Source organism: Thalia democratica, chromosome 8, assembly GCF_965202585.1.
Source record: "Thalia democratica chromosome 8, ktThaDemo2.hap1.1, whole genome shotgun sequence".
NCBI lineage: Eukaryota > Metazoa > Chordata > Thaliacea > Salpida > Salpidae > Thalia > Thalia democratica.
The window spans coordinates 27,532,182-27,545,858 of NC_139172.1; the positions used below are offsets into that span (position 1 = coordinate 27,532,182).

The 13,677-nt window shown below is 29.7% G+C and overlaps 1 protein-coding gene across 1 annotated transcript; it reads left to right on the forward strand.

Annotated features, from left to right (window-relative positions):
* Positions 1-1,156: 1,156 nt before the first annotated feature.
* On the forward strand, positions 1,157-13,677 carry LOC145843092 (sperm-associated antigen 17-like). Its single transcript, XM_082950556.1, has 19 exons — positions 1,157-1,215; positions 1,592-1,733; positions 4,175-4,289; positions 4,416-4,549; positions 4,823-5,053; positions 5,195-5,337; positions 6,150-6,289; positions 6,825-6,945; positions 7,091-7,248; positions 8,028-8,203; positions 9,012-9,235; positions 9,605-9,795; positions 10,836-10,913; positions 10,984-11,046; positions 12,060-12,125; positions 12,610-13,004; positions 13,064-13,180; positions 13,462-13,602; positions 13,663-13,677. The coding sequence occupies exons 1-19, from the start codon at positions 1,157-1,159 to the stop codon at positions 13,675-13,677; spliced, it is 2,709 nt and encodes a 902-aa protein (XP_082806682.1).

A 13,677-nucleotide genomic window follows, 5' to 3' on the forward strand; every position in this document is an offset into this window, starting at 1 on the left:
AAACAAAACACACAAATGAAAGTAAAAAAAATTAGCAATAAATTATGACGTAATTTGAAACTATCAAAAATCATGCAAAACGGCTTGTGCAAAAATTATTTTACCAATCGACAATAAACTGGCAAAAATTCATAAAACTTCATTGAGTAAATACATATTACGACAGATAATTGAAAGAGATAAAGATAAAATTAAGGTACAAATTGAAATTTAGATTATTCTAAGATGAAATTAAAACTTGTTAAACTTTTAAAGCGTTTTTTTTATGTCTACAAGACGATACAAACTCGCTTCTTTTATTTATATTATAATATATATATATATATATATATATAAATTCATATTTCAACTGTTTATATTAAATATGCTACCAAAAAACAAAATTTATCTAACTTATTCATTCTCTATAAGAACCTAAAATCACTTAAACCTGAAAACATTTTATGTACAGATTTTATGTTTGGACAGAACAGTTCACACAGCAGGTTTCGATGAAGGTAATTTCCCTAAAGACGACCAAAACACCCCAAATTCCCCAAGTTATGTTGGGGACAGTTACAAAAAGAGTGAGTTTAAGTTATATGTTTCTGAATAAGAATTCTATTTATCTCTTAGTAAAAATTTAAGCAGGATAAGCTTGATAAGTTCAAAATCTAAAGATTTTAACCAGGTTCTTAAAGCAACACAGAGCTTTAAAAAAATTATTATCATCGATGCTTCTGACTATTGTTTCGTCGCTATTTGCAGCAATTATTAAACAAAAAATAATGTTTAGCAAATGAATTTTAAAAAGACAATTATAAGAAGTAGTAAATTTTTATATACATTACTAAAAGAACATAAATCTATTTATTTTTAACTATTAAAACAACAAAAATACAAAAGCCAAAGTTTTAGTATTAACTTATTATTTTAAATTTTACTGTGATATTAACTTAAAGTAAATCACAAAATATTTCGTTTATCAAGTTTAACGCCGAATTATAAACTCAAGAACGCTGTTGTCAACAGAGTTAAGAGTTAATCTTTAAAGAATTACTTCAAAACTTTTCTTTGCTGCAATCACCCCTTTTCATCGCCACTCGAAAATCTTTCACTGCAACTAATTTTCTCACGACAGACTCTGTGGTGCAAGGGGGCGTTGTGAAAGGAGGAAATGGGAGAAAATCCAACGCAAAGGAGGAGAAAAGGGCCTCCAACTCGCACCGGAATCCAGCAATTTACCTCCAACCATCTGATATTTATAAGTTTATAAAACTGTTTATATATTAAAAAATTGGCAAACTTTAAGTGCTAAAACATTTATAAAATCTTTGCAACAATACATAAAAACTTGTAACTAATTCTGCATGTTTCACTTTTTGGTTGTAAACTAAAAATATACTATATACCCATTAAATTTTGGAAACCCTCAGTTTTTCTTGATTTAATGTATTTGAATTTAAAGCTCATAATAAATTATAGGATGTTTTAAAAGAAAAGAATTTCTCTTAAATATAGTAGTAATTTCAATTAAAAATAGAATAATGAAATGCTTTACATTTTCTACTGATACGTTGTCTTTTTATTCTAACTAATTAACCAATCACAGATTGGATAATGGAGATCATACGGACCAATTGTGGCAGACTACGTCAATATGCGGTGACGTCAGCATCACGTGCCATAACAAACCTTCTCAGCCAATCACCAAGCGAGTTTGCTACGTCGCCAAGGACCCAATCACTAGAGAGGTGAGTTTGAAAAATAAAAGCAAAATTTTGTTTTATTTAAAAACAAGATTAGGTAAAACAATATTTTATATTTCCTAAAGATGGCAGTAAAAAATTCAAACAGCAATACTCATTTAGTTTCTAGATTAAATATTCAAACTAAACTATATCAAATTAAAATGTTTTTTTTAGGAAAAAAGAAAGGTTTTTAATATTAAATCGAGCGGCACTAATCCCAGCTGATTGATCCTTTTCTCTTATTTCAAACAAAATCTTGTTTGCAGTAAACAAATAGTTTATGCAAATCCTATGAAGTTCATTAAAATTGACATTAATTTTAATTGCTTTGTCTGCTTTATTCATGCGTTAAAGTGCATTAAATTGCATTTGAACTGCTTTAATTTTGTCTTCAATTTCTAAGATAAAGTTTCATACCCGGTTTAATTGACTTGTAATTCCATTTTACTATCTTGTAAGTTTTCTATTGACATTTTAATTATTTCAAATTGTCAAAATATCCTGTATTTCAAGTTAGCAATTTTTTAACTTTAAACTGTTTAACCTGTTTTTATTATCAATATATTTTACAGCGTATAAATCATTTTTCTTCAATTTAACAAACTTTATAAATTTGAAAAGTACTAAAAAGAAGTTTTTTATAACAAGTAGATTTTCGTGTTCTTTTAACTACTTGCGGGTCAATATTTACTTGTTTAATTTTTATCAACTTGGGGTGAATAACACAAGGGGTCAGCAAACCATCAATCACGTGACTGTTTGAGCGTAACCAATCACATCGATTCAATCTTCCGACAAACACAAATTGCGTCAAAAAAAAAGTTGATCGGTTTCGCAATTGGTGTCAGCTCGCTAATTCAATTTGCTTTTTTAGCTGCCGTGAGAAAAAATCCCCTTTAAATCCAATTTGTGTGTGGCGATTCGATTTCACGGCGTGACGTAAAAATGTGACGTCACAACTAGCAGATGCGCGATTCCCACCAGCAGCCTGTCAACTTTCACACACATGAAAGGATTTAAAAGGGGATTTCCCTTCCATCAAAAGATTTTGCGCATGTTGGGGTGAATTTAAGATGACCCTTGAAATGTTTGCGCGTCTTTTGTCATCGCCGCCCTCAATCCAAACACTAGAACCTGACTTAAGCCACTTTTTATATTATAAGCCACGTTTTTTGTTTTATTTTCCGAATAGTGTTTTTGTGATGCCGTCGAGCTAAACTTTAATCTATCATCATAAACGCGCTCATGTATGAGCTAGAATGAGCTTAAAAGCTGCATTTTGGTTGATTGGTTGAAGTCACTGATGTGTGACGAACCAATTGACGGTGATTGGCCAATTTCAAAGTGACAATATCATGCCAAAAGTTATAATGCCCAGGTGCAATTTTTCTATTTGCAAGCGAAAATATTAACTGATGTAAAAATATCACAACTATTTCAAGTAGCTTGTTGTGATTTTCAAAGGGTTGTCAAGTGTGAGCTATAAAAATTTCATAATAATGTATAGATAGTTTGAGTTTTCTTTTGCAATTTAAATAAATAAAAAGCTAGTTGCATTTTATTGGGTAATAAAGTTATAAGTATTCTTGCGCAGAATTGGATATGTGAAACGAAAATGTTTGTGATTGATAAATTTGAATGTTTGCATACAAACAAAAAGTTATGATTTATTTTTAATTTTAAATATAATTAGTTGCTTTGAATATGTTTCTCTACTTTCAATTTGTTTAGTTACTTTGTGCTTAAAATTTCAAAACAATCTAAAAGAATTAACATGGAGTAAACATTACCAACTTTATAAAAGCAAAAGTTTGACTATTTATTTTTTAAGAAACAATTGTGTAACAATTTATAAATATTAAGTTTAATAAATTAAAAATCTTACTTATACACTTCGTCTTATAAGCTGCTGTTAAAGACATTACTTAGAAACTTTTATAAAAAATGTTAATAAACTTGTTTACTAATTAATTTAATGAAAGATATAGAAAACTTTGTAATAATTTTTTAAACATTTTTAGTTTTTAAGTGTGTAAATATTGTTCGTTTATATTATAATATATATTGTACAAGTATATTTGTAAGTGTAGATATCTTTGTTTTAATGAACTATTATTATTGTTTTTAACTTGAAATTTGTCTTAATACAACGCCAGAACAATAAAAATTTTCAAACATAAAGTAAAGTTCAAGCACTGAAAAATTTCCTTCTTGAAAAGCTGTTAACTAAGCTTGGAGTCTAGCTTAAATAAATTTAAAGATTTAAAAATATATTATGTAAATAAAACTATATTTCCTTACATAACTTTTTTTTACTTATGTATACAGTTTTTTTATTCTGTTTCTAAATTTAAAATACTAAGACTGTTAAGCTAATTATTTTAAAAGTTTTTTTTCTATTTCATCAAGACGTTATAAAATTATAACTTATTATATTTTCCCAGGTAATGTACAGTTTAGAGGACAGTACAGTTCTGGTTGAAAGACCTGACGGTGGACTGGTTTGTGACCACGAAGACGGAACCAGAATAACCAAATTTTTCACCTACGACCAATTCGGTTAGAATTTTTTAAATATTTTATTTCTAAGGTATTTTTTGTTTTAAGCATTTTTTAAAACAAACTGTTTTACAAGGTTAAGTATAAAATAAAGTTTCTGAATACTAATTTTATGTGTTTTTACAGGCCACATAGTATGGCTGGTTCGAGTTGAATGTGAAGGATTTGCCACTGTCACATTCGATCTGACAAATGGCGAGTCCATGACCTTATTTGGAAGTGGTACAACTCTGTCCATGTCTCAGGATCAGGACTACAAGGTTTAAATGGTTTTAAATAGTTTTCTTTTAATTAAAAGAAACTAGTTCTGCTATTATTTAGGCGTGTGAGTTTACTTATAACTGTTTTAATATTTTTCCTTGTTTTTACAAAAGCTCAAGTTCAGAAAAATTAGTAGAAAGCAACTAAATTTATTTAAAATAAAAGCACCAAAGTTATATTTTTATTTTCCACCAAATACTTTTCCAACATCAAATATTAAATAAACAATCAAACAAAAGTTGTTTATTAAAATTAAACCCAATCAACAACAGCTGTCGCATTGGACGGGGGGAATCTTCGTGCTTTCCCGCGGCGGCACCGCCCTCTACCGACCTGCCCCCGAAACCCCACCGACCAGGAAGCGATCGGACACGGACATCAGCAGGGAGAACGTCGGAGGTGAGGAGAACTTCTCAGGCGAGGAGGAGCAGGTCACTTATTTGTTACGTCACAATGACCCCGTCTGCTTCGAAATGAGCTACTTCGACGGCAACGTTTTTCAGGTTCAAGTTTTGTTTTTTTATAATTTATTTATTTTTGTATCACTTTAAAGTTTTTAAAACATTTACACATTGTCAAGTAATTTTTATAAACACGAAAAAAGTATCCACTTTTTCTCGAGCTAAACAACTTTCTCCCCACAGATCAGGAACAACAGGTGTGTGACGTCATACAACGCGCATCAGGGCTGCGTGGAGGAATATGAAGACGAGGAGGGGGAAAACCCTACAATGAATATCGAGGGTCAGCAAAAGTACCTGAAAAAATACTCAAAACACCCGCCCAGGTGAAAATATGTGAACATTGGTTTGACTTATTTTAGAAAGATAAGTAGAGGTTTTTAATCAAAACTGTAAAAATGTAAGGCGAATCTATTTTTCATTTACTAAACAATTTGTTAAGTTTTTTACAACATTTATATTTTCTTATTTTCAAAATATTTGCTTTAAAAATCCATAAATGAAAACTTAAATGTTACTACTACCTTTATGCCGAAGTCAAAAACAGGCTTAATAAAATTTAGTTTCCTAGGACAAAATAATGAACCAGAATTTGCTTTTCTGCTGAATAGGATTAAAAATTCTTAATTCAGTTTTGTTATGCCGTTAAAATTCATGCTGCGTAGATGAATTAAATATGCAAGTGTTTTTGTTCTTTGTGGGAATATTTTAAATTAGTGTTTCATAAGTAATCAACTGCTACAAGAAAGAAAAATTAAACATCTTTAAATAAATTTTAACGCGGCGCAACATTATATAAAATTTATTTCATGGTTGTAAAGTCATCATCAAAAGTAATTTATTATCAGTAGTTTAAAACGTTTCCTTGAAAATTTATTAAACATTGTTTAAATACATTTTAAATTTTGTAATAGTTCGTTTAAAGTTTGAATAAATGTTTCTTTTTTTCGTTCAATAGAGAAAACATATTTTTGTAACATATTTTTCTCATAAATTTGTAGTTTTGTCCACAGAATTTGCTAACTAAATGAACAAAAATAAATAAACTTAAAATATCAAATTAGAATATGTGAAACTAAAAGTTTAAAGTTGTGTACTCTAAAATAAACAAACTAAAGTGCTTATTCTTTTTTTGCAGATTATTTGTAGTCAAGAATGACGGAAGCGGATACGAATTGTTACGTCATAGTGACGTCAAACCTTCCATACAGGCTGCCGAATTGGACCAGTTCACTGCTGTTGTCAAGGACCAGTTGCTAGGTGACACAACCGCAGTTGGTACGTTGCACTCGTACATCAATTGCTAAATTAATAAAGTTTTATTTTAGTTGTTTGTTACAGTTATATACTTTTATACTTGGTTTCTTACAAAGAGCGTTGTTGTATTGTAGTTTGCTTAAGCTTTTGACTGGTTTATTTTATATTTAAGTATAAACAAATCTAGACCACTGGTTCAAAAACTTTATTATTGTGGACAGTAAACTACTTAAAAAAATTATGTGAATACTAGATAGATTAGTATAGGTTTTATGACCAAAAAAATATTAAGGCTGTCTTTATCATGTATAAATGCTTATTGAAAACATTCAAAAGTTAACTTTTCAACAAAAATTAGTATATGTTGTAACTAGTTTTTTTAGAAATATTACTACCCTCAAAATTTATGTGCAAAGTAAATTAGTTTCAACTACTACAGTACAAGGGTACACTTTAGAAAATACTACAAGAGAAAGCATAATCCGTTTTTTTAATTTATTTTAGTATTACCAAGATAAAAATATTAATTCAAGACAGCAAAAAACAATTTTTTCAGGGTTGACAATAATGCGACCTCATCACAACGATCTCGGGCAAGTTTGGAAGTTGGACAAAATAGAAAGCGAAATAATCCCGCCAAATATCAGATCACGTGACCTGCAAACCTACGACTTCTGGTTGGTTGTTTGTTTGAAGAGTTTCGTAAGAAAAAATGGTTGTTGTAACAATTTATTTTTATTTAAACTTGTAAAAAAATACGCATGCAAAGTTTTTCTAAACTAATAAAATAGAAACAGTGTACTATGTGTCTATCCTTTTCAGGAAGCCAGTCAGTGAAAAAATCTTCCAATTCGGCCACAAAAAGGGCAGAGGACTAGCAATTGGGTCGTTGGAGCCGCCAAAACCCACACCAATGGCCCCAACTTGTCCCGATACATTGGAAGTGCGCCAATTGGTCAGGCATCCGGAAATTTCAAACGGTAAGAAAATATCTGCAACAAAAATAATGCTTTAAAAGTTGTATTTTCTCATTTTAATCATCTTGGATTTTGACCTTTAAATTTTTAACACCTTTCACTTTCGGTTTTTGAATATATATGTGTCAATAATCTCTTAGCTGAAAGTAATGAAGTATCAACGGCTTTTTGTTTGTACTGAGATAAGTTTCAGTGCTCGACAAACATTTCCAATTGTGATTTGTTTACAATTTGCAGCTAAAATAAGTTTTGTCACCTGCCGTTGATTGCTTTGTAAATTTTCTAAACAAAACTTTTTTTGTGCTTAATTTCCTTTAATGCGCTTAAACAGACAATAAAATGTGCTTTATCAAACCTACTTGAGTTTTTTCAATAAGAAATTTGTTGTTCCTTTCCAAGTTTTTATAAACAAGTTTAACTATGACTTAGCTATTTTTTAGGCTTGCTTTACATACCATTGAAGTTTAAATCATTTTAACAACTTATTAAATATTAAAGACAAAAGCATTTTTTATAAATTAGAATATCTAAAAAACGTCTTATAATTTTATTGTAAAAACACAAGTCAGGCCTATTTAACGAAATACTAACGTTCAACATAAACTATTAAAATTAAGTAAAAAATAAGTACAGTTTCTATTTCATTTATGTATTTGAAATTTTTTGTTTTTCTAGTTATTCTATTAGTTTTCATACAAAGTTCATATTTTGATTCGTTTTATTTTTTTTAACCGTTATAGTGTAACACAAAAACAAATTTTATACAAAAATTTTCAACACAGAAACGCGTTCGATGCTTCAGAAGAGGTTCCTGGAGTTTGTGAGGAAGTTGTCGCGTGAGGAGATCCACAGGAAGCTGATGCAGATGGAAGATCCGAGGGAGGAGGGAGAAGTAAGGAGGGCGGAGGATCTTCTTACCTTACTCCTCCACTACGACGACAATGTCAAAATGTTGTCTGTACGTTTATCAGTAATATTTATTTATAGCAAATACAGGTGTTTGAGAAAGTTAGACAATTTATTGTTTAAAACATAATTTATAGTTGTCTAACATTGTTTTTTTAATATCTATTATAACTTTTATCTTACAAAATCTGCAATGGCCGAATCATGCATCCAACTTATACGCATTGTCTAATGACACGTTTAATCGTCGACAATTCTTCTCTTTATCAAATGCAAACAACTTTCATATTTTAACTTGAATCAACAATTGAGGCCATTGTCATGTCTCTACAAAAAGTGAATCTTTTTTGATGGATTTAAAGTATCGAAATCCCATCTTTTGTCCATTTCATTGCCCATCAGTGATAGATCAAATATTTGTTTAGTCATTTGCATTTGAGCCTGGCAATAAAAAGTGGCGAAAAGTGGCAAGTGTTTGTTTTACGACACGAAATTGTTTTGTTTTCGCCGCCTAAGTGCTTTTTGTTTGGTCAGCAGTAAAGTTTGTTGGTTGGAAATTTGGGTTTTGTTTACAAACGAAAGCTTTTAATTCATCTGCTCAGCCGAAATTTAACCTGCCATTTTCTCTTACGATTAAACAAAAGTTTGTGCTTTTAAAGTCGTAAAAAATAATTAACGTTTTTATGTCAGTCTACTTCATAGGAAGCAATTACTTAACGTTAAAGGGTGACAAATTACTTAAAAAAATTCGCTTCTTTTTTGACTCACTATACATACATTTATTGATATAAAACTAAATTATTTAAAGATAATGCAAAACTTCTTCAACATCCAACGTAAGTGTTGCAAACTTTTTTCAGCCCCACAAGGACAGCAATGCCCCGATCGACCGCGAAGAAGAAATAGTTCCGACGAATGTTCAACCGCTAGGCGACGTTGTTTGCATGAAGCACAATTACGAGAAGGCGCTTTCACCCGAAAAACCCCCGACTCCGAGAAGGGCGTCGATTAATCTGACCAGGGAAGATTGGGATCAGATCAGAGAGGAGCTGCTGGAAGAAAGCTGCAACAGGAACGCTCTCAGGTCGGAAAAAACAAATTATTTCAAATCTTAATTGTATGAACATGTTAAATATTTCGTTCATTGTGTTTTGGGCTCTTTTAAGGAAGTTAATATGTTATTTTTTATGCTGAGCGCTTTTAACTGATGTTTTTGTTCTTATCATAAAACATTCATCCAGTTTCCTTAAACTGTTTTATTCTGTTTTTTATTAATACATATAATATAGGGAAAAATTTAATAGAATAAACCATACAACCAGATATTTTAACGGTATTTTCAAAGCCATAAATATATGCTCATTTAGTGTCACAGTTGTTTGATCAGATAATTTTTTTTTTTACTTTCTAAAAACACCACATTTGTTATTATGACGTCACTATTTATTAACAGATACAAGAAAGTGCCAACGTACTTTCAGAGTGAGGAGGGCAGAGAGTGGTTACGGACGCAAACGGAGTTGCTCAACGAAGCCAGCAAGCGGCTGAAACCGCGGCAACAGATGAGCGTGTTGCTAGGCAACAACGACGAGAAGGTGTACGTGGGGAAGCACCCCATCGACAAGATGAACGTCACCAGTAACGGTAATGTGACGTCACTTTAAAGAATTTCTTATTTTGAAGTTTTTTGTTTTTTTTTTATTATAAGTAAGATGTTTTAGCTTCTAATAACATTTAATTAAACAGCTGCAAGAGTAAAAACAATAAAAATTTTCTACTAATTTAAATTTTCTACTAACTTAAAACTGTAATTCTACTCTTAAAATAGACTTTTTATGTAAAGGTGAGTAGGTAGTATAACATATTTTATTTGTGGAAAAACAGTTCAGCAAGTCTTAATGTTTATTGGTTTGTTTAAAAAAAAGGCAAAAATATAAAAGTTTGTATTTGTCTTTATTCCCTAATATAACTTTAATTTTGTGTTTAAAATGTTATAACGTTATGTAAAAAATTGTTTGTTTCAAAACTAAAGCTTGCAAGTACTGAAGAAAAGTAAATTTTATTTGAATTTTTAAGAGCTTAAACACTAAAGTATTAGTTTGAGTTGTCAAGTATTTTCAGAATATACTTTTATTTTTTAATATAATTGTTTCAGTTTTAATAATGCAAATAATTGTTAACTTTTAACGTTAATACTGATTTAATTGAAAAAGTAACCCTCAGTATATTGAAAGCATGAAATTTTGCCAAAATATTTGACCTCAAGTTAAACAGATGTTTTTTCCTTTTAAAAAATATCAGCACAACTTTAATTAACTTGCTCATATTGCTAGTTTTCTCGGGAAGCTTGCCAAAAATAAGTTCAAAATGCCACAAACTTTCCAATTACTTTTGTATCACTAGTAGTTTCGCTTGAAGTTCAATTTTTTTTTTCTAAGCTGTTTATTATGTGAATGAACTTTTAATTGAATTGATGAATATGACGAACTAAAAACATTTTACTCAATAAAACGTACTAAAATGTATTTTTAACTTATAAACACAGCATTCTAAGCATATTTACTTTATTTAAAAGACTAATAAAATAAGTGTATTAAATTTAAAACAACAAATTTATTATTACTAGTTAGTAAGTTAATGAAATTTTTGATAAATTATAAAAAATATGTGTTATAAAACTTTAGAGGAATCAATACTAGAAGTTAATGAACTGAGAAGAAAAAGTATGGCAGCAAAAGAAGAAAAATTACAGCGTAATTCAGGTGATTTTTATTTAAAAAATAAACATTTTACTATTACCTTTTTCCTACTAATAATTTTTGTATTTCACAGTTAATGCACAACAAAAGTCAATTTTGCAACAGATTAATGAATCAGTATCCACTGATAATGAAAGTAAGTTACATTTATTTGTTTACAAATTGTTTTGAGACATTTAACTACAAATAAAAAGGTGTAATAATATCACTTTTTGTTTTTAACCTTTACAAGAAAAAAAAGTTGTTTAAACACAATATTGTTTTAATATTAATCGTTTATATTAAATTTTTAACTCAATCATGCATAAGCTAAATTTTTTTAGTTTTATATGTTTAATAAATAAAATTACATGTATGCGGTTTTTAAATCAACTTCTATTTTAAACTTATTTTATAAAAGTAGAGCAAATTAGATTATGACTTTATAAATTCAAATAGTATATCCCTTTTCGATACAAATAGTTTTATATGCAATTATATTACCGAGCAAGACCATTTTAAATTTATTCACAAATTTGTTCGTTTTATCAAAAACCTCACAGCGAATTTTATCAAACCTTCCAAATCGATGGGAAAATTAAGAAGCATTTTGCTTTGCTGCGATGGAAAAAGTTAATCAATTTTTCGTAACATTTGCTGAATTAAAAGCACATTTTATTGATTATATTCCGCCTCTGTTTGCGTGCTATAAGGTAAATCGCAAATTTGTATGGATTTTATAAACATTATAAAGCAGGCTTCTTATTGTATAAGTATGATATTTATTCGAGCCGATCAAAAATCAATAGAATTAATAAGCATCTCTTACAAATCTTACGTTTACTTGTTTTCTATCCTTTATTTGCATGTAGATTTCACGGTATTTACTTATTTAGTTTAATATGTAAATGTTTTAAAAAGCTACTGAATAAATATAAGATATATTGTGTCTTAAAAACATAAACATTTTATTTGTAGTACTACTTTTTAACTAAATAGATTCGTTAAATATGCAAATTCTACCCTTAATAAATAAGTATAAAGTATTTAATTTAAACTTAATTATTGAATTACTTTTACCTTTAAATAATTCGTTATATAAATTGCTTTCTATACTAAATGTAAGTTAAAACGTTTTTTTTTCAACTAATTTAATTTATCTATTTACAGAACCTTATAAAGAAAATGGTGAAGTTTTATCAAATCAAGCTACAAATGGATCTACAAAACAAAGAGGTTAAAAATATGTTGATAGTTTTTAAACTTCCTTTGAAAATACTTAATTATTAGCACATTCTAATGATTGTAATCAAAGTTAATAATACCTTTGACTTTTGTACGTTTTTTAGACGTAGCCTTTATTAATCTTACTAAAGTTAGATTTAATTTCCTAAAAAAATAAAAAGAACTAAAAAGTTAATGTTAAAAAGTACAGAATTTTTAAATACAGAAGTTTGATAGTTCAATAAAATTAAGTTTATGAAAAACAAAATATTTAAATAATAGTTGAGATTATTAATCACATAAATTTTGTTTTTTAAAACAGTTTTTAATTCAAACTTAATTCTGTACTAACGTTGTAAATAACGATCATAAGTAAACTGATATAAATTTTTAAGGACTAAGAGAATTCATTAAAAAAATATTGGATACAAAAATGATCTTCCAAAAGTTAAAACTATTAAAAATGAAATGAAAAATAAAATCTTCATTTGTTCAGATTCAACATTCATCAATTCGAACGTCGAAGAAAACTTCCCCGAAAACAAAAATCCACCTCCGCCGTTGGAAACCGACGCGTTGCCTGGCAACGACGACGAGTGGAAGCAGCGGCGCTTCGACGTCATGAGCTGGCCCAATGACGTCATCGGTCCCCGCAGGAGCAGGCACCCGGTGGCACCCCCCATCGGCCGCCAAACGCAGGCGAGGCCCATCGACAGCGACGAGCACATTTTGAGGGATTTCTACCGGCAGCGGCGCCCCGGAGAAGTAAAGATGAATAAAACGGAAGCAGTGGTGCAGAAAGGCGGCAAAGTTAAAGGGGAGAAAGGCGTTAGTGACGTCATAATGCAGTCGCTGCTCGCTTTCAAGCCCAACGCGGTGCCAAACACCAAGGTATGTTGTGACGTCATATCTATCTTAAATATCTGTTTATTTTTATTGTTTTGTTTTAGTATATAGAAATAGAGGAGCCGGTAAGAAAGCAGGTGAACAATGTGTCCATAGCAGGACCAATAAGCAAGGGAAACATGAAAGTTATGAAAAGAGGAGTAGAACTTCATCCTAGACAAGTAATATTTTACTTCAAATTAAAACTAGTTGATCAGGATTTTTTTTTTATTTAATGAAGTCCTGTAACAACTTTTTTAAATTTGATACATTTCAATATGAATTTAACTATTTAATCTTTGATTTTTTTAATTTTTAAGACCATCTAGATTCTATAAATTATCATTTTTCTGGATCTATTTACTTTAGCATTTATTTTTTATTTTTAAACAGAAATAACAAAGCTAGTTTGACAAACTAATGGGCTATGAAGTACTAAACAAAAAATTTAATTTTGTTTCAGTTGAATCTGGGAAAATTGGTGGAAGGTAAGATGTATTGCTGCACATTCAGGATTCGAAATGTTGGCATCGATACCATCAAATACCGAATAAAATCCCCGCCAGTCAACACTGGAATCCGAATCAGATACGCTCCTAAAAAAGTTGGTTTCATTTTTGCAAGTTTTTGTAAACAACTTTTTGTTATGTATTTTCTGCAATAGGGAAATTATAGATAG